Below are 22,680 nucleotides of genomic sequence, written 5' to 3' on the forward strand. Positions count from 1 at the left end.
GGAACAAGGTTGGTGAAGGGTGTGTGCATTATTGGTGGAGAAATGCTCATGTGAGAAAGTTACAAATAATTTCTGGAATATTGGAAGAAAATGCCTGGAGGGCTGGGAAGAGATGATCTGAGAAGCCATACAAGCCACACATATTTAACTAGATGAGTCTTACTGGAATGAATTTAAATTCTTAATATCCAATTGCTTAAATATCCTTCTTCTAGATATCCAGGCTTGGGCCCTAATTTCTTATGGAGGTTTTATTTTATACTTCTGTTGTTCTTATTAGAATGTTGTGGTTCCCTCTGCCTTTCATTAGTCCTTCTGTAGTTATAGCCTTTGTTTTCTTGTTGTTGTTGTTGTTTTTTATTGGTGTCCTAACATCATCTTTGTGACCTGTTTACTTTTGACACACATATAGGCTGACAATCTCAAGACTTTACATTCTTTTTCCTAGAGTCATTATTCACTTTATTCTTATTTCTTTATATGTCAGTTCCTGAAACCCTGCAACTCTTCATGAGATGTATTGACCACTTTCCAACTATTGTTAGACATGGGCTACACACGACCACTGCATACTTCAAAATGGGTCTTATGTATTGTCTTGGCTATGTTTGGGTCAATCTATGTTTGCTCATCATACATTTATTTTTCCACGTTAACTGGATGTTTCCATGGATCAAGTTTATTGGTGTTTTTCCTACACATTTTCTGCCATCCACCTTTCATTCTTATCCTTACTTGTACATTTTTCTTGCTCTTTTCTGGCTCTTTCTCACATGCATCACATTAACTTTGTTGATACAAACTTCCATGTGGCTTTCTGGTTCCAAGTGTTCATCCTGTCAAGATCTGTCTGCAGTACTTCTTCTGAATGTTCCCCTCTGGTTCCTGTTTTCATCATACATATACCAAGGCCTTTTTTCCCCTTACAAGGAAGGTAGCCAAAGTCAAAGGCATAAATCCACTCTCATCCATTTCATCCCCACATACTCCACTCCCATTCACCACCCCTCCCTCCCTCTTTTCTTGGCTTTTCCTGGGTGATGGGTCATCCCTGTATCTTGCCCACTGCCCTGGGTCGGAAGCAATGTAACAAGACACAGCACATCCACAGCAAGGCTGCTTCATTTGATTAGCGATCTCCTCCTCTGTCCCTTCATGCAGAAAAAGAGAAGATGTGAAGAAATCTCTTCAGGCTGCATCAAAATATATTTCACATATACTCCCTAACCACCCTCCCCAACCCACTCCCATACATCACAGCAAGTAACCAACAATAAGTATCTGCTAATGGTGGTCCTGTGAGATGAACATTGGAGAGAAAAGTCTCTCCACTGTCCATCTTCAAAACCTATCAACACCCTCAAGTCCAGCTGGTGGTACAGTCTTAGATCAGGCCAAAAAAATCACATAAATTTTAACTATTCAACCCATACTTTTCACATAACGAGAGCTGACAATGGATGAATGCTTCCCTCCTCTTCTTCCACCTCCTCCTGCCAGTCAGTAACACAGAAACTAGACCTAAACTAATATAACAAACAATAGTCCAAAGTTTCCTGCTAGTTAGATATAAGGGATGGCCTGCGGACCATTGTTAGCTATAGTAGGGCTGCAGATTTCCAATCAATGAAACTCAAGGTTATAGTTTTTTCATTTTCATTTCTTTCTAATCCAAGAAATTTCCCACCCCATCCCTGCAGTCCACCTTTACAACAAGTTTCCACCTTTGCCTCTTGACAAACCAAATCAAGGTTTTCTTTAGGTCCAGGTATAAATGCTCCAACTACATTTTCTTTTCATGGAAGTTTTCAGTCAGTGTCAATGCTACATACAATCTGTTCTGAATCCAACTTGCTCCTCTGATATTCTTTTTTTCTCAGATGTTCTTTTTTATGTTCTTTTCTCTCTATGTTCTTTCCATTCTTCTCTTAAACTTTTTCAGCTTTCTGCACAGTATGTTTACTAGCAACACTGCCCTGTAACTGAGTGGGTCCTTTCTGTTCTCTTTCTTGTATATGGGAACTCTATTAGCTTCCACTATGAAGAGCTTTTCACTTGTGTCTTACAGTTTTCAAATCATTGTAATTGTATAGCTTAGAATCCATGTGGAAAATTTGTCTTGTCCCATTACTTTTCTCTTATTTAATACTACTTTTTTCAGCACCTCTAGCCTGGTTACAATTACACTCCTTAGTTCTTTTAAACCTTTCATTTATGCTATGCCTCTTGTGTGAGTATTGATTGGGATTTATCATTTAATATTTCACACACTAATTTCATATATTTTTCCATCGTCCTTGGTCTTCCTATTTCATTCTTTACCTTCATTTTATTTATTCATGTGTGCCTGTGAAATGTGCACAGCAACTGAAGAAAACACAACATGAAGGAGGAAAGAGGGATTTTCTTTTTCTACTATCTAAACATCACAAACTCATTTCCATTCAAACAACTTTTATAACACATATAATCTTTTTTCCCACATTATCTTTTTCTAAAGTTTATACTTTGATGCTGTAGTCTTTGTTTCTTCTGTCAGGAAAATGAATAAAGTTCAATCGGGAAGTACCATCTGGGTCTCTTGGGTCACTCTTACGCCGCATGCGGCTCTCAAGGTCACACTCAGCCTCAGAAAGTTCATTTCTCGAATCGGAGAAGCCTGTAGGGGGGTCCAGTTGCTTTGGGAAAGTGATGAGGCTTGCCTTGCTTTTGTTCTGGGCAGTGACTTTCTTCAGGTAGGTCAAGCTTGTCTCCTGAGTGCCATAACCTGTTCTGCCACTGCTAGCCCCACCAGCCCCTGCTGAGCTTGACAAGGTTGCTGTCTTGCTGCCCCGGGGACCAAAGATCCCTAGCCGCACATCGCCCATCTTAGTCACACTGCATTTACGTGGGAAGGATTTTCTCTCAGTAACAGGTGATGGCTCCGTGGACGTACTAGACTCTGGTGCATGGTAGATAAGATCTGTTGACAACAGGGGAAAGACAAATCAAGTCATACCCTATCAATCATACATCATAGCCCTTAGGTCTAAGACTGCTATTGCAATATCACAAAAACAACAGCAATGATAACTAAGCCATGATGAAAGATTAACAATGAGAATTGAAAAAAAATGGAAAGCTCGATGTGGTTGACAACCTCGCTATGGTTACTATGGATGCTGCTGGAAGCTCCTCCTCAACCTACTATGGATGACATTCCTACTTCTGCCCCCCTGGCGCTCTGGGGCACCCCCCTCCAGTGTGGCCAGGTGAGGGTCGAGAGGCAAGTGATGTGTGTTGGGGTTCTCAAGAGTTGCGGCTGAATCGAGGTGGATCGAGGATTCAGTGCGGGAGGATGTGGCATGCTCCGTGTCTGAGTCTGATTGCAGAGAGTCATATTCCTCACTCTCGCTCCGGGGCCCTGCACGGCCACGGCTACGACTCCGACTGTGTCCACTGCTCTGTTGCGACTGCTGCTGCTGTTGTTGCTGCTGCTGTGATTTGCCATAGATGCTACGACTCGACTGCGGCTGCCAATGTGGAAGTGAGAGAAGCTTTGTCAGGGTAGTAATACATAATTCAAGATAATGCACATACACTAGGCAAGCTTTACAAGGAGGGTGAACAAACCTTACCGCAAACAAGCTCCATGTTGGAAGCTTCAGTCTCCTTTGCATGCAGAATGATCTCATGTGTTTGTATAAAAGTTGGAAAGTTTAAGAGCATGGTATTTATGTGCACATTTACAGTATGTTGATGAGTTTTGATTACCTAAATTACTCATAATATCTAATGCCATGTTTACTGAAAACAAATAACTCAAAATCATCATTGATTGCTTTGAACCTTAATACTTGGGGTAATATTAGGAAATCCATCAATCAATCTAGCCTCATTTTTTCCTTGAAGATCTACAGCCCCTAGGAAACTGGCCACATCTGGTTCAGCCCACAAATAAATTGGTAGAGAGATTTTGTGTTGTTGTGTGGAAAGTGTCTATGTAGGGTAGAATAGTAGGAGGCATGTTGTATCTTCTGTGTAGTGGTTGCATGTGGGGCAACTGGAGGTGGTAACCTGAACATAGACATGTTAGTGCAGTTCTTTGTCTTGTAAACGATTTCTCTGTTGGATTGATTTCTATGGGAATTTGGTCTTGTACAGAACTTGGCAGTCTATTGTGGAGTTCTTATTTTGTAATCTGAGTAGGGTACTGGAGACAGGTTAGGTTAATGGAAAGTAGAATACTACTGGGATTATTTTTATGTTGCATTAAGTGGGCTATCTTAATGCGAGATGTTTTCTGTATGTGATTCACCATGGTCTTGGATCACATGTTGGACTTATGATCAACAGCTATTTCCCTCCTGGAAGAGAGCTCAGAGCTCATATATGACTAATCTATGGGTAATGCTGTGAGGAAGGATGGGAGAAGACAGAAGACAGGGGTGAATGGAGAATGGTTGTGTATGGATGATGCTGTGATGCATGAGGGGGAGTGGATGGGGGATGGGGGTTGAGGGAGTATATACGAGAAATAAATTGACGCAACCCGAAGGGATTTCTCCCTGTCTTTTCCTTTTCTGCATGAAGGGACGGAGAGGGGGTCGCCGATTTAATGAAGTGGACTTGCTGTGGATGTGCCGTGTCTTGCGACACTGCTTCTGACCCAGGGCAGTGGACAAGATGCAGGTAAGAAATATTTATGCTTGTGATATCCCCCATATTTAACATTCTGGGAATGAGTCAAGAGACAACCCCATGAGGCTGAACAATGATCCCACGAGGCAGAGCAACAACCCCATGAGGTAGAACCAAGATGAACCACAGAGATACAAACCTCACAAGGATACAGGGCATGATACTGGCACCAAAGAGGCTTGGTAAGCTCACCAATCAACACAGGACAAGATTGTTTTAAATGTCCTAGTTCCTCAGCCATTTGTGGTCAAGGCAAAAGTAGCTAAAGTTGCCCATTAATGGAAGAAATGGCTCACCAAATCTTGCCGCCACAGGTATAAAAGATGTAAGTCAAAGAAAAGCTGTTTTCTTGCATGTTGTGGGTGAAGAAGTGTAAAACACTTGCAATGCTACATACATCATATAATAATAATAAGGCAGCCAAAAGGTGTCTAAATCAATACTTTGCTCTACATGCAAACAAGAGGTATGAAAGATTCCTATTCAGGGAATGTAGACAGGAGCAAGGTGAGTCAATAGATACCTTTGTCACAAGGTTGCATGAGTTAGCATCTACATGTCAATTCCATGATGCTAATGATATAATTATAGATCAAATAATTGCCATATGCAATTCCTTGGAATTGAGGAAGAGATAGCTGCGAGAAAAGGATTTAAAGCTAAGCAAAGCACAAGAGATAACTAGAGCATTACCTAGTTGTATTATACGAGAAGGGAGCTATGCTCATGGTGACCCGTCTTTGTATCTCTCAGCATCAAGTTTTTTCTTAAAATCTTGAATAGTGTTTACACACACTGTTTCTTTGCCTAATTTGTTCCAAGTATCTATCACTCTGTGTGGGAAGCCATCTTTTTTCAGATCTCTTCTGTAATTATCTATTTTTTTTTTTGTTTCTTTTCATGTCCTCTTGTTTTTCCATGGTCCTATTTCAATAAATCATTCTTATCCAAGATTTCCATTCCCTTCATAATTCTATAGATAGTTAGTAGGTCTCCTCTTTCCCCTCTTTGTTCCAGAGTTGGTAATTCTAATTTGGACAGTCTTTGTTCATATGTCATTTTGGAAAGAGTTGGTGCCAGTTTTGTTGTTGCTCTTTGTACTCTTTCTAATTTTTTTTTATATTATTTTTGGTACTGGGTTCCATAGTGTTGCTGCATACTCAAGTTTTGGTCTTATTAGTGTAGTTATTTTTATTTTTTATCACTTCCTCATCCAAACACTAAACACAGAGATTACCAGTAAAATACATGAACAAAAAACACAAAATTTGGCAAAAGTTTGTCAGTACACTTGATCACAAAACCACCAGCAAATTTAAAAATAGTTTAGATAAAATGAGATATGAAGACGGGACACCACGAGCATAGCTCCCCTTCCCGTAAAATACAACTAGGTAAACTAGGTAAATACTCAGCAGCATTACACTATCCAACAGTAACACAACATGCTCTCACACTCATTAATCATTTTGCACAGACAAGCCATGTCACTCCTCACCCTGATGCCCAAGGCACCATTCGAAGTAAGACTTTCCCACAGACTCAGACTATACACTCTTCATAGACAGTCAGACAAAACACATAACTCATAACCTCAAGCACTCATCAGCCTGTCACCCTGACAACATATGTAACATCCACCTAAAATACATTGGATCACAAGGTATACATGCACAGAATTGGAGGAAAAAAAAAAAAAAAAAAATAAAAAAAAAAACTCTGAAAAAGATCTTGGAGTGATGATTGGAAAAGACATGAAACCTGATAAACATATAAATAAAATATTTGGAGAAACCTACAATTTATTGAGGTCAATCAAAGTGGCATTTACTTACAGTATATGGATGAAGAAATAATATAAGAAAATACTAACTACCCTAATAAGACCAAAACTTGAGTACGCGGCATCAATTTGGACACCCAGTACCAAAAAGAATATTAAGAAACTAGAAAGATTACAAAGAGCGACAACCAAACTAGCACCGACTCTCGCTGAACTAACATATGAGTGTAACATATGATACATCCATGTCATTTAAACAACACATCACAAACATAAAAAATAAATGCACAACTAGACTTAATGCTTGTAAATCATTCACTGGAATAACATTTGGACAAAACAAAGAAACTAATACTACAACATACAAACAATGCATATGCTCAGTGATGAATTATGTGAGTCCAGCATGGGCACCTAATCTCAGTGAGACACACCTTAAGCCCCTTCAGACCATACAAAACAAAGCATTAAATACAATTACAGGTTGCACATATACAACACCTACAGACCACCTACACTATGAAACAAAAGTCCTTGAAGTCAAAGATTACTTTGGCATGAGAGGCACACAAACACTTGCTGCAGCCTCCACAAACACAGCACACCCACTACACTACTTAGCAGAACACCCACACACAAAGAAATATAAAAAATATACCCAAATATCTATATCACACACAAATACTCTCTTCTCTTCCTCCAAAACCACCAAATACCAGCCTCCAGAAACATATTCATAATCACATCACTCACTACTCCATAAACAAACTAAAAGACAACACATTGCTGCATGCCAGACCCCCTGATATCAGCTCTGAATCTTCTCTCCCATGAAAGGACAGAGTCCACCTGGCCAGACTGCGATGCAGCCACCATCCAGCCCTTCTAAGCTACCAGAAGAGACTGGATGACCACATTGTGGACTAATGCCCAGGATGTAACACTTCACCCCATACTAATCAATACGTCATGGAAGACTGTATTATACACAATCACACATGCAAACAACACAACATACACACCATAGAGGATTTGTGGGAAAACCCTGTTTCGGCTGTAGCATTCCTAGGGGAGATGGGAGATGAGCAGTTATACTATCAGCATACAATTATTCAATGGAGTACAGGCAAACTGTTCAGATATGGAGTGCAGATGCACTCTCCAGACTACCAGTCGACAAGGCAGCAGAAGTACATGAAAATAGTGTTTTGTTGATTGAAACACATCATCTGCCTGTAAAGGGTGTCACAGTATATTTTTCTTCCTTTATTTTAGCCTTTATTCATATGTGGTCGCTCTTTCCTAATGGTGTCTTGTATTCAATTTCATCCATAATTTCAGGTTCTGTTGTATAAATTAAATCCAGTCTTGACGGTTCTTTATTACTTCTGTATCTGGTATTTTCATTGACCCATTATGTCATTGTATGTTCTATGGTCATGTCAAGTAATACATTTCCCCAGAGATCCTCTCTGCCCTTCACTGAATGAACCAGCAAGGTCCCATTTGCATCCATGAGAATATCCCAAATACCCATGGCAAAGGTTACACATAGATTATGCAGGTCCATATTCAGGTCATTCTTATTTGATTGTAGTAGATGCTTGTAGTAAGTGACCTAAGGTAATTCCAACACAGTTCACTACAGCTTTATCCACTATTAGAGTTCTGATGACAGTATTTGCCAAGTGTGGACTGCCAAAATACATTATATCAGACAATGGATCCCAGTTCACTTCTCAGGATTTTCAGGATTTCTTAACTGTAAATGGTATATATCATACTTTGTTGGTACATTATCATCTAGCCACTAATGAAGAGACTGAAAGGTTTGTGCAATCTTTCAAAACAATATGACATGAAGACAGGCTACTTTGTGCAATCTTTAAAAAACAATACGAAATGAAGGCAGGCTACTGTACCAAATGTTACCTCATGTATACCTAAGTTTATTTTAATGAATAGAACTACTCCACATGCTGCTACAGGAGTACCATCTTCACAGCTCTTGATGGAAAGAAGACTTAGAAATAAACTTGATTTACTGTTACCAATCTTCTAAAGTAAAATGGAACATGTATGCTGGGAACAACTCAGAGGTCAGAAGAAAGTAAATGAGTTTCCAGAGTCCTCACCAGTTATGGTATGGTCTTATGGCACAGAGAAGAAATGGACTCTAGGTACAGTTACATGTAGATTGGGGAATATGGATTATCAAGTACAAGTGATCGGTTAATTCTTTCATTCGGTAAGGGGTAAAAAGCCCTTGGTATATGTATGTATAGGAAGCTTGCTGGCTGAGCGGGTTAGGGCGTCATGATTTGCGGCGAAGGTCGAGGGAATGGCGGTTCGAATCCTGCCACCGGCAAAGTAGAACCAAGGGCATGGTTAATTAAATTCTAAGCTACAAATCCCTGTGTGAAGGGTACCGTCCTACCCTTCTGATAGGGGGGAGTTTGTGATGTTAAACCATATCACATCACATATGTATGTATAAATATCATGAAGTGAATACTCAAGGACTTAAGTGACATTTATATATATACATTGATTACATGGGGATAAGGGCCTTTTGGTATATGCATATATCAGATCTATGTTTCTTTTGGTGGAATGTCAAGTCACTTCTAACTTCAGCTACAGAGTTTTTCTGTTACCTGCCTTTAATCTTTCTTTTATCACCATATGTAGGTCTGTGGTTGGGGTCAGTAAAAGTGACATCCATGTATTCTTTGTGAGTTGTAAGAGGCATGCTAGAAAGGATAAAGGGTATTGAATGCTAATAACTTCACCTCCTACAAATAATTTGCTACATGATCCAGGGAGTAACAATTTGACAGCTTGGCCAGCTACCAAAGGGTCCTCAACCCTGAGAAGCAGCTGTATGAATGTGTAATGGAATACAGGTAAGGGGCAAATAGATGTAAGGAATGAGAGGAAACAAGTTGGAGTGAAAAAGCACAAAGAGATGTGACTGTAGTATCTAATAAGCATGTGTGGGGACAAGTCTATGAGAACAATAAAATAAATGCAGAAATAATGTTTTCCTGAAGCTCTCTTGCAAGAGTGCTGTGGCTACTAGAAAAACAGACACAGCCCATAAGTAACTCAGTGAGGAAATTCTGTATGACTGTTAGGAAAGTAAAATGTGGCATAGTGGAATATAAGGTGCTTTGCATTTATGTAGTGGTTGTATCTGAAGCAATTTAATTCTGTTGCCAGGCCAATTCTGTATTGCTACAGTCGATGTACATAAAAATTAAAATGGGCAGTGAATGGGGGAAAGAGAAAAAGTGATTGCAAAGAATCATTTAAAATGGAAGGGAAAGCCATAGCATTAGGGTTAATGAATGCTGAAGGAGTGACAGGTTGTTTTAGGGAGCATTTTAGTAGGTACTGTACTTCTATTGTGTGAGAAAGACTTTCTTAGTGGTCTCAAGGCTGTAATATCTTTAAGCAAACACCCACTAGAGCCTAATTCAAATACTAGAAGTGACTTAATTGTATATAAAATACTAAAGACATTTTAGCAGGGTCAACATTTATACTCGTATAAACCCCTGAATAGCCTAGATTTTGCCACTAGCAAAATTTGTCTTAATCAGACCCATGACTGCATTTTTAATAAACTTCTAACATTTAATCCTCTTACACAATTTCAATGAAATACATCATGACATCATTTCATAGTGTAAATCATTCATCATACTGTACAGGGATTTCTTAATTTAGGCGTGTTTAGAATACTCCGTCTGGGGTATTGGCTGCTTGTTATTGTGGCAAAGTAGCATGCAGTTGATACTTTAGGGTCTATATGGGGCACCACTATGGACCAGAGCCACACATCATTTTGTCTATGATAGAGGAAAACTCTTCATAGAGAAATGATGACACTTTTATACTATGACTGTCCCTCCATTATGCTGTCCCCCAACCCCTTGCTGCTGTCCTGTACCTTTTCTCTGAGTATTCATTTTCTGCTGTGGGGGAATTCCCTGTGATGGGGGAAAAGAATACTGCCACCAAGTATTTCCACTTGGATCGTAAGAGGCGAGAAGAAAGGGACGGGGAGTGGGACTAGGCATCCTTCTCCTTGTAGCCCGACAGGGGACATTCCTAAACGAAAAAGTAAAGGCATAAGAGGGTCTGGGAGTTTTTGGACCAGCACCCTAAGGTTTGGGTCTTTTAATGTGTGTGGATGTGGTACAGATGAGAGTAAAAGGGAAGAGATAGGTAGTATGTTTGTGAGAAGAAAGATGGATGTGTTGGCTTTGAGTGAAACTAAGTTGAAAGGGAAGGGCGAGTGTAAGTTTGGGAGTGTAAGTGGGAGGTTATCAGGAGTGAAGAGAGGGCGAGGGAGGGAAGGGGTGGCTATTCTAGTAAGTGAAGAGATAGGTAAATGTGTAGTGGAGTGGAAGGAGGTTTCCTCAAGGATAATGTGGATGAAGGTGAAACTGGGAAAGGAGATGTGGGTCTTTGTAAGTGCATATGGGCCTGGCAGTGAGAAGAGTGTAGAAGAAAGGGAGGCCTTTTGGATAGATTTAAATGAGTGCATAGAGGATTTAGGGAGAAATGTCAATGTAATAGTACTGGGAGACCTTAATTCTAGGGTAGGAAATGGTCCAATTGATGAAGTGGTTGGGAAATGTGGATTTCCAGGAAAGAATCATAGTGGAGGGTTGATGGTGGAAATGTGTCTAGAAAGAGAGCTGATGATCGCAAATACAGTGTTTTGGAAGAAAGTCAAGCATAAGTACACATGGGAAAGGGTGGTGGATGGAAGGGTGGTAGATAGAGCGTTGATGGATTATGTAGTGGTAAATAGGACTATGATAGGAAGAGTTAAGGATGTACATGTGCTAAGGGGAGAGGGTGGGGGAATATCAGATAATTTTTTGGTGGAAGGTAAGTTGAGAGTGGAGGATAGATGGAGAAAGAGGAAAGGGACAAAAGGTAGGGAGGTGCTTAGAGTGAACTCTTTAAATGAAAAGGAAAAGGAGAAGGAGTACAAGAAGAAGCTGAAGGAGGAGTGGGAGGGTGTGAAGGATAGAGTAGAGCTAGGTGTAGAGGAGGAATGGAGATGGTTCAAGGAGGGAGTCACAAAGTGTGCAAGGATGGTGTGTGGAACAAGAAGGACAGGAGGAAATAGAAGGAAGGGTAGTGAATGGTGGGATGAGGAAACAAAGAAAGTTGTAGAAGAGAAGAAGCGAGCTTTCACAGATTGGTTACGAAATAGGATGAGGGAGTCATATGAGAGGTACAAAGAAAAGAAAAGAGAGGTAAAGTGAAAGGTAAAGGAGGCAAAGAGGAGAGCAGATGTGAAGTGGGGTAAGAGTATGACAGAAAATTTTGAAAGTAATTAAAAGATGTTTTGGAAAGAAATTAAAGAGGAAGAGGAGGCGAATCAAGTAGAGAAGAAAAGGTAAAAGGTGCAGATGGAGAGATGATAATGGAAGAGAAGGCAGTATGGGGAAGATGGGCAGAATATTTTAGGGAGTTGCTAAATGTGAAGGAGGATAGGGAGTGAAAGATAGTTGCAGTGGGAAATGCTAAGAAAATGAGAGTGATGAGTGAGGAAATGGAGAAGAAATAAGGAAGGATGAAGTGAAGGCAGTTGTTAAGATGATGAGAGCAGGTAAGGCATCTGGTCTGGATGGATGCCATGCAGAATGTCTAAAAAAAGGAGGTACAGTGATGGTGGACTGGCTGGTGAGGTTATTTAATGTTTCCTGGAGAGAGGGTAGAGTGCCGGAGGACTGGAGGAGTGCCTGTATAGTTCCACTTTACAAGGGAAAAGGGGACAAGTGTGAACGTAGTAGTTTCAGAGGTATTAGCTTGTTAAGTGTAGTTGTGAAGGCTTATGGGAGTATCTTGATTGAGAGGATTAGGAGAGGAACAGAGGGAGTAATTGGTGAGGAACAGTGTGGATTTAGGATGGGTAGAGGTTGTATAGATCAGATCTTTGTGGTAAGACAAATATGTGAGAAAGCTATAGGAAAGGGGAAGGATGTTTTTTGGGCTTTTATGGATCTGGAAAAGGCTTGTGATAGGGTAGACAGAAAGGCACTGTGGGAGGTTATGCAAATATATGGGATAGGAGGAAAGCTTCTAGGAGCTGTCAAGAGTTTTTATGAGAGTAGTAGAGCTTGTGTCAGGATTGGAAATGGAGAGAGTGAGTGGTTCGAGGTAAAGGTGGGACTTCGTCAAGGATGCGTTATGTCGCCCTGGCTGTTCAACTTATACATGGATGGGGTAGTGCGAGAGGTAAATGCAAGGGTAGTGGGTCAGGGATTGGAGATGGTTAAAGAAAATGGAGAAAAGTGGGAGGTGAGCCAGCTGTTGTTTGCTGACGACACTGCGCTTGTAGCAGGATCGGAGGAGGGACTGAGGAAGTTGGTGACAGAGTTTGGGAGAGTATGTGATAGAAGAAAGCTAAAGATAAATGTGGGTAAAAGGTGATGAGATGTACAAGGGGTGAAAGTGGCAGTAGACTGGAAGTGAGCATTAAGGGAGAGCGACTGGAGGAAGTGGATAGTTTTAGATACTTGGGTGCAAATGTGGCAGGAAAAGGTGGAGTGAAGGTGGAGGTAGAATGTAGATTGAGAGAAGTGAGTAAATGCCTTGGTGGATTGAAGAGTGTAATGAGGAATAGACATTTGGGAATGGATGCTAAGAGGAGACTGTATGAAGGAGTGATTGTACCAACAGCACTGTGTGGGGCAGAAACATGGAACATAAGAGAGGAAGGGAGAAGGAGTTTGAATGTGTTTGAGATGAGGTGTCTGAGAAGTATGATGGGGGTTACTAGGCTAGATAGAGTGAGAAATGAGGAGGTGAGGAGAAGAACGGGGGTGGAAAAGGAGCTGGGAGATAGGGTTTGGACACATGGAAAGAATGAGTGAAGAAAGACTAGTAAAAGAGGTATGGAAGGCAGATGTGGAGGGAGTGAACATGAGGGGACATCCTAGGATGAGGTGGATGGATGGGATGAAGGGGGCTTTGGGGAAGAGGGGAATGTCTGTTGAGGAAGGACGGGAGAGGACAGAAGACAGGGGTGAATGGAGAATGGTTGTATATGGATGATGTTGTGATGCATGAGGTGGAATGGGCAGGGGGATGGGGGGTGAGGTAGTATGTGTGAGCAAAATTTGACGCAGCCCGAAGGGATTTCTCCCTGTCTTCTCCTTTTATGCAATGGAGGGACAGGGGGGGGGGTCGCCAATTTAATGAAGCGGCCTTGCTGTGGATGTGCTGTGTCTGGCGACACTGCTTCTGACCCAGGGCAGTGGACAAGGTGCAGGGATGACCCGTCATCCAGGAGGTGCTAAGATAAGAGGGAGGGTGGAGGGGTGTGGAGTGTATTCAGGGATGGAATGGGTGGGAGTGATTTTATGCCTTTTCCTTTTTGGCTACCTCCCTTGTAAGGGGGTATATGTATGTATGTAGAATATGTAATTTTGGAATAACACGAGGTAAAAAACCTAGTAATTTTTTCATACATGGATTATTTAGAATAATACAATGTTAAAAAATCAAATAAGCAATAGTAAAATTTAACTGTTCACTTTATGTGATTTTTACATTATGTGATCCCTTCAGGAATGTATCCTTTGCATAAATCGAGAAATCCCTGTATTATCTATAACATCTTGCAAAGCTACACTTTCATCTAGAAATAAGTAGTATAGTATATAATTTGATTCCTGAATGTAAAAACTGGGGCTTCATATACACAATAAATTCAGAAAAGTGCTCCCCAAACTCTATATACAGTAAGGTTTAATGATACAGCCCTTGGGAACTCCTACTGAGTAAGAATATATTTATGTAACAATCTTACCGACGATACAGGTCTAGCTTCTGTGACTCCATAGCGTGGATCATTGTAAACAAACTTCTGGAACTTGGTTGACACTGTGGATGAGTCATCGTGACTGCCCCGCCCCTCACCCCCAGCCCCAAGCTGGAAAGTGGCATAGGGGTAGATGTCCTCAGAGTATTCTGTGAAGGGAAGAAAATAGAGATAAATTTTATGTTTTATTTTTGTATATCTGTATATGTATTTACCTAGTTGTATCTTAGGGGAAGGGGAGCTATGCTCGAGGTGTCCCGTCTTTATACTAGTGTCTAGTTTGCTCTTAAATTCGTGTATAGTTTTTGCACACTATTGTTTTATCCAGTTTGTTCCAGATACCCACCACTCTTTGTGGAAAACCTCTTTTTCAGGCCTCTTCTATAACTATCCTTTTTGAGTTTCTTATGTCCCCTTGTATTTCTCTTATCCCAATATAATAAGTCCTCTCTATCTTGGACTTCCTTGCCTTTCATGATTCTGTAAATGGTCAGCAGGTCGCCTTTTTCTCTTCTTTGTTCCAAACTCAGTAATTTCAATTCAGCCAGTCTCTTCTCATATGACAGGTTTAAAAGGGTTGGGGCCATTTTTATGGCTGCTCTCTGGATTCATTCAATTTTCTTTATATTCTTTTTGGTACTGGGTGACCACAGTGTTGCAGCATAATCCAGTCTAGGCCTTATTAGGGTGACTAGTATTTTTTTCTAACAATTTCTTCATCTAAATAGGTAAAAGTCACTTTTATTGATCTTTGCAAATTGTAAGATTCTCAAACAATTTTGCTTATTTGTTTATCAGGGGACAATTCATTTGAGATAATTACTCCCAGGTCTTCTTCAGATCCCACTTTCTTTACTTCCTTTGTTCTAATTTTATATTGTCCTGATACTTTTTTTTTCCTCTTTTATGCTACATTTCTTTATGTTGAAGTCTGCTTCCCACTTTTGGCTCCATTTCCAAACCTTGTTTAGGTCCCTCTATAGTGATTCACAATCCGTTTCAGTATTCACCTTCCTCAGCAATTTTGCATCATCTGCAAAGAAGCTCATGTAACAATCCACATCTTCATCCATGTCATTCACTTAAATAGCAAACATTATTGAAGCCAATACTGATCCCTGTGGAACTCCACTAATCACCTCCTCCCATGATGAATTCTTTTCTTTGAGCACTACCCTCATTTTTCTGCCATGCAAGAAATCCTCCATCCAGTTTAGTAATTTACCTAGAATTGCTCCTATGCTTTCCAGTGGTACTTTGTTGAAGTCTTTTTATAAGTCTAGGAAACCACAATCAGTTCATCCATCCCTTTCTTGTATTATATCTATTAGTCTTGAGTAGAAACAGATTAAGTTTGTAGCACATGATCCTGCCCTGTCTGAATCCAAATTGTCTCATGTTTATTATATTGTTTTCTTCCAGGTGTTTTATCCATCTATTCTTTATTATTTTTTTCACAAATTTTGGTTAGTGCTTGTAAGAGAGACCGGTCTATAATTTGTTGGTTCTTCTTTGTTTCCTCCTTTATATAATATATAACAATGTTAGCATTTTTCCAGTCCTTTGGTATTTTTCCTTCTTTGAGTAAGCAACTTATTATGTTATATATTTTGTCCATTAATTCTTCTTTATGTTCTTTTAGTATCCAATTTGCAATTCTGTCTGAGCTGTGTGATTTCCTGACATCAAGGTTCGTTAGTTGATCCATTGTTTCTTTTTATGTTATTGTTATTTCCCTCATGGGGGGAGGGGGGGAATTGTACTTCACTTCCTTCATCCCAATGCTCTACTTTTTCTCTAAGGAAAACTGACTTGAGGTGGTTGTTCATGATTTCAACCATTTCTAAATCTTCTGTATATTCTATATTTCCATGGCATAATTTCACCATCTGTTTTTTTTTTTTAAGTTTACGATTCACATATCTATAGAAAAGTTTTGGTTTATTTTTATATTTTGTGTGTGTGTGTGCATTTCTATGTACATTCACCTAATTGTGCTTACATATAGTTAACAGGATGGCTACCTCTTTCATAAGGAGGAAAAAAGCAGCCTATTGATATATATATATGAGAAATTCGCTAGTGGACAGCAACATCAATCAGATAATTTTTATGACCATCACATGTAGGACTTGAACCTACCGCTCAGAGGATATGAGGCTACTGGGCAGCAATTTAACTCGCTCAGCTACAGAGACTACAATAGTCTCTGAACTTAAAACACTACTGGTTCCCGAGATTAGGAAAGATTGCTATCTGCGACCCCATTTCCTTTTTCACCAGAGACCCGAGCCTCCTAGTAGGAGGGGGTAAAGGCCAGAATGAATCCCTTTCAAGCTTCACCATTGTAACCACGTGAAAAATTCCCTAGTGGGCAGTGACATCAGTCAGATCATTTTTATGACTGTCGCATGTAGGACTCGAACCTACCGCTCAGAGGCCATAAGGCTACTGGGCAGTGCTTTACCCTGCTCAGCTACAGAGACTACAAAAGTCTCTGAACTCAAAACACTACTGGTTCCTGAGATTAGGAAAGATTGCTATCTGTGACCCCATTTCCTTTTTCACCAGAGACTCAAGCTTGCTAGTAGGAGGGGGTAAAGACATGAACAAATCCCTTTCATGCTTCACCATTGTAACCATGTGAGAAATTCACTACTGGACAGCAAAATCAATCAGATAATTTTTATTTTTATGACCGTTGCGTGTAGGACTAGAACCTACAGCTCAGATGCCATAAGGCTACTGGGCAGCAATTTAACTTGCTCAGCTACAGAGACTACAAATGTCTCTGAACTCGAAACACTACTGCTTCCCAAGATTAAGAAAGATCGCTATCTGCGGCCCCATTTCCTTTTTTACCAGAGACCCAAGCCCACTTGTAGGAGGGGGTAAAGACCAGAACAAATCCCTTTCACGCTTCACCATTGTAACCATGTGAAAAATTTGCTAGTGGACAGCAACATCAATCAGATAATTTTTATGATAGTCACATGTTGTACTCGAACCTACCACTCAGAGGCCATAAGGTTATTGGGCAGCATTTTAACCCACTCATCTACAGAGCCTATAAAATTTTCTTAACTCAATACGCTACTGGTTCCCAAGGCTAGGAAAGATCACTATCTGCGACCCCATTTCCTTTTTCACCAGAGACCCAAGCCAGCCAGTAGGAGGGGGAAAAATGCGGAACGAATCCCTTTCACACTTTGCCACTGTAACCATGTGAGAAATTTGCTAATGGACAGTGACATCAATTGTAGGACTCAAACCTACTGCTCAGAGGCCATAAGGCTACTGGGCAGTGCTTTAACCCGCTCAGCTACAAAGACTACAAAAGTCTCTGAACAAAGTGTGAAAGGGATCTGTTCATATCTTTACCCTCTCCTACTAGCGGGCTTGGGTCTCTGGTGAAAAAGGAAATGGGGTCGCAGATAGCAATCTTTCCTAATCTCGGGAACCAGTAGCATTTCGAGTTCAGAGACTACTTTTGTAGTCTCTGTAGCTGAGCAGGTTAAAGTGCTGCCTAGTAGCCTTAAGGCCTCTTTTTATTAGGTGACTTATGGGCTAAACCAGTGGCCATAGTGGCTAGTTTACTGAGGACCATAGTTCCCTGCAAGAGAGAGCTGGGGCAACAGATGGAATGGTTGATAATAATGACAGAATAAAATCCACTCAGTTAAGCTAAGGAAATACATTTGAAGACTAACACATGAGAGATCCTTTACAAAACAACTAATTGGATTATCAGCCATGATGACCACATCTTGGTGTCTTGTCAGTCATCAGTTCTTTTCTAATCCTCCAATCAAGACCTCCCAATCATATCCTACCCATAGCAACCTCCAAGTCAGAAACTCCCTAACCACTACACCTGACACAGCCAACCATATATACATACATATACCAAAGGCTTTTCCCCCTTACACGAGGGGTAGCCAAAAAACAAAGGCATAGAAACCACTCCCACCCATTCCATTCCCTACATATTCCACTCCCCTCCCTCTTATATTGGGACCTCCTTGATGATGGGTCATCCCTGCATCCTGTCCACTGCCCTGGGTCAGAAGCAGTGTTGCAAGACACAGCACATCCACAGCAAGGCCGCTTCATAAATTCGGCGACCCCACCCCATGCAGAAAAGGAGAAGACAGGGAGAAATCCCTTCGGACTACGTCAATTTTTTTTTCTTATACATTCTCCCCCCATCCCCCACCTACTCCCCCTCATGCATCACAGCATCATCCATATACAATCCTTCTCCATTCACCCCTATCTTCTGTCTTCTCCCATCCTTCCTCAACAGACATTCTTCTCTTTTGTAATGCCCCTTTCACCCCATCCATTTATCTCATCCTAGGATGTCCCCTCATATTCAATCCTTCCACCTCTGCCTTCCACACCTCTTTTACTAGTCTTTCTTCACTCATTCTTTCCATGTGTCCAAGCCATCCTAATACTCTTTAATCAACCCTATCTCCCAACTCCCTTTCCACTCCTGTTCTTCTCCTCACCTCCTCATTTCTCACTCTATCTAGCCTAGTGACCCCTATCATACTTCTCAGACATTTCATCTCAAACACATTCAAACTCCTCTCTTCCTCTCTTATGTTCCACGTTTCTGCCCAATACAGTGTTGTTGGTACAATCACTCCTTCATATAACCTCCTCTTAGCATCCATTACCAGATGTCAATTTCTTATTACACTTTTTAATCCACCAAGGCATTTACTCGCTTCTCTCAATCTACATTCTACCTCCCTTTCCTGCCACATTCGCACCCAAGTATCTAAAACTATCCACTTCCTCCAGTCTCTCTCCCTTTATGATCACTTCCAGCCTGCTGTCACTCTCTCCCCTTGTACATCTCATCACCTTACTTTTACCCACATTTATCTTCGGCTTCCTTCTTTCACACACCTTCTCAAACTCTGTTACTAACTTCCTCAATCCCTCCTCTGATCCTGCTACAAGCGCAGTGTCGTCAGCAAACAACAACTGGCTCACCTCCCACTTTTCTCCATTTTCTTTAACCATCTCCAACCCCTGACCCACTACCCTTGCATTCACCTCTCGCACCACTACATCTATGTATAGATTGAACAGCCAGGACAACATAACACATCCGTGATGAAGTCCCACCTTTACCTCAAACCATTCACTCTCTCCATTTCTAATCCTAACACAAGCTCTACCATTCTCATTAAAACTCTTGACTGCTCTTAACAGTTTTCCTCCTATCCCATATATCTGCAGTACCTCCCACAGTGCCTTCCTGTCTACCCTGTCGTAAGCCTTTTCCAGATCCATAAAAGCCTAAAAAATATCCTTACCTTTTCCTATAGCTTTCTCACATATCTGTCTTACCACAAAAATCTGATCTACACAACCCCTACCTGTCCTAAAACCACACTGTTCCTCACCAATTACTTCCTCTATTCCTCTCCTAATCCTCTCAATCAAGACCCTCCCATAAGCCTTCCCAACTACACTCAACAAGCTGATCCCTCTGAAACTACTACACTCACACTTGTCCCCCTTTCTCTTGTAAAGCGGAACTATACAGGCACTCCTCCAGTCCTCTGGCACTCTACCCTCTCTTAAACAAACATTAAATAACCTCACCAGCCAGTCCACCATAACTGTACCTCCTTTCTTCAGACATTCTGCATGGTATCCATCCAACCCAGGTGCCTTACCTGTTCTCATCATCTTAACAGCTGCTTTCACTTCATCTTTCTCTATTTCTCCTCCATTTTCCTCACTCATCACTCTCATTTTCTTAGCACTTCCCACTGCAACTACCTTTCCCTCCCTATCCTCCTTCACATTTAGCAACTCCCTAAAATATTCTGCCCACCTTCCTCTCACTGCCTTCTCTTCCATTATCATCTCTCCATCTGCACCTTTTACCTTTTCTTCTCTACTTGATTTGCCTCCTCTTCCTCTTTTAATTTCTTTCCAAAACATCTTTTTATTACTTTCAAATTTTTCTGTCATACACTTACCTCATTTCACATCTGCTCTCCTCTTTGCTTCCTTTATCTTATGCTTAACTTCCCTTCTCTTTTCTTTGTACCTTTCATATGATTCCCTCGTCCTAATATGTCGCCAATCTATGAATGCCCGTTACTTCTCTTCTACAACTTTGTTTCCTCATCCCACCACTCACTACCCTTCCTTTTATTTCCTCCCACCCTCCTTGTTCCACACACCATCTTTGCACACCTTATGACTCCCTCCATGAACCATCCCCATTCCTCTTCCACTCCTAGTTCTACTTTATCCTTCACTCCCTCCCACTCCTCTCTCAGTTTCTTCTTATACTCATTCTCCTTTTTTTTCTCATTTAAGCAGTTCACTCTAAGTATCTCCCTACTTTCTACCCTTTTCCTCTTTCTCCACCTATTTTTCACTCTCAATTTATCCTCCACCAGAATATGATCTGATATTCCCCCACTCTCTCCCCTTAGAACATGTACATCCTTAACTCTTCCTACCATACTCCTGGTCACCACTATATAGTCCATTAATGCTCTATCTGCCACCCTTCCATTCACCACCCTCTCCCATGTGTACTTATGCTTGACTTTCTTCCTAAACACTGTATTTGCTATCATCAACTCTCAAGACACATCTCCACCATCAATTCTCCACTATGATTTTTACCTGGAACTCCATACTTCCCAATCACTCCATCTATTGGTTCATTTCCTACCCTAGCATTAAGGTCTCCCAATACAACTACATTGACATTTCTCCCTAATCCCTCTATGCACTCATTTATATTTACCCAAAAAGCCTCCATTTCCTCTACGCTCTTCTCACTACCATGCCCATACGCACTTACAAAAACCCACATATCCCTTCCCAGCTTTACTTTCATCCACATCAACCTTGATGAAACCTCCTTCCACTCCACTACACACTTATCTCTTCACTTACTAGTATAGCCACCCTTTCTCTCCCTCATCCCCTCTTCACTCCTGAGTACCTCCCAGCTACACTCCCAAACTCACACTCACCCTTCCCTTTCATTTTAGTTTCACTTAAAGCCAGCACATCCATCATTCTTCTCGCAAACATACTGCCTATCTCTTCCCTTTTACTCTCATCTGTACCACATCCATGCACATTAAAAGACCCAAACCTTAGGGTACTGGTTGGAAAACTCCCAGACCCTCTTATGCCTTTACTTTTTTTAGGAATGTCCCCTTTGGGGCTACAGGTAGTAGGACTCCTAATCCCATCCCCCGTCCCATTTTTTGTCGCCTCTTACGACTCAAGTGGAAAGACTTGGTGGTAGCATTCTCTTCCCCCACCACAGGGTAGGCGAATAGAGGAAATGAATATTCAGAGAAATGGTACAGGACAGTAACAAAGGGTTGGGGGACAGCATAACAGAGTGACAGTCATAGTATAAAAGTGGCATTTCTCTATGGATAGAGTTTTCCTCTATAACAGACAAAATGATGTATGGTTCTGGTCCATAGGGGCGCCCCATATAGACCCTAAAGTATCAACTGCATGCTACTCTGCCACAATAACATGTAGCCAACCAATCCTTGAAAATCACCTGGGATGCGTTCTAGTGTAGCTGGAACTGGCTGGGGCTTCCTGACAGTGGCGTAGTAGGTATCACGTTGGTGCAGCAGGTTTGTTTTGTTTTCTTCAGCCTCCCGCTCCTCTGAAGTCATTCCGTCATTCCCGCCTGAGGCTGCCCCTGCCAGACCAAAGGCATCCACCATCAAACAAGCAGAAGAGACAAAGGATAAAATGTAAATAGGTAATAAGTAGATAGATATAGACAGGTAAACTTTTATATATATATATATATATATATACATATATATATATATATATATATATATATATATATATACAAGATTTGTAAAATAAGTAATGAGAAAATGTCAGGTGAGACATTAAATATGATTTGATCAAAATACTACTTCATGGTGAAGTACACATACATATATTCTATAAATGACTATCTGGCAACTTTCTATATTTGTAGGTCTGAGTGCAGCAGTGAATGTGGTAAAACCAGTCTGATTCAATTTGTCAATCTGTGAACACTTATCAGGATGCAGGGAAACATGGAACAACGTTATGCCATCAAATTTTGTGTTAAACTTAAGAAAACCAAACAAGAAGCTTATGAAATGTTAAAGGAGGCCTATGGGGATCTACAGATGAGCCAAGCAAGTTTCTATCAGTGGTTTAACAGATTTTCTGAAGGAAGTGAACAGGTTGAGGATGAACCCAGATCTGGAGCACCGAAAAGTGCACGCAAGGAGGAAAGCATTGAGGAACTGCAAAGGTTAGTGATGCAAGACTGTTGAATATCTGTGAGGATGATATC

At 40.9% G+C, this 22,680-nt stretch overlaps 1 protein-coding gene across 1 annotated transcript in view; it reads right to left on the minus strand.

Moving 5' to 3' along the window:
- Positions 1-350: 350 nt before the first annotated feature.
- The window catches only part of LOC143019799 (cell adhesion molecule Dscam2-like), a 655,538-nt gene continuing 633,208 nt past the window's right edge, over positions 351-22,680 (minus strand). Inside the window, exons 32-35 of the mRNA XM_076175783.1 lie at positions 21,892-22,038; positions 14,304-14,464; positions 3,188-3,512; positions 351-2,962 (exon numbers count right to left, since the gene is read on the minus strand). Coding sequence (XP_076031898.1) covers positions 2,502-2,962; positions 3,188-3,512; positions 14,304-14,464; positions 21,892-22,038 — 1,094 coding nt within the window. The 3' untranslated portion in view covers positions 351-2,501. The remainder of the gene's footprint in view (positions 2,963-3,187; positions 3,513-14,303; positions 14,465-21,891; positions 22,039-22,680) is intronic.

This window comes from Oratosquilla oratoria, chromosome 38 (genome assembly GCF_046742065.1).
Source record: "Oratosquilla oratoria isolate Oo_2021 chromosome 38, ASM4674206v1, whole genome shotgun sequence".
Lineage (NCBI taxonomy): Eukaryota > Metazoa > Arthropoda > Malacostraca > Stomatopoda > Squillidae > Oratosquilla > Oratosquilla oratoria.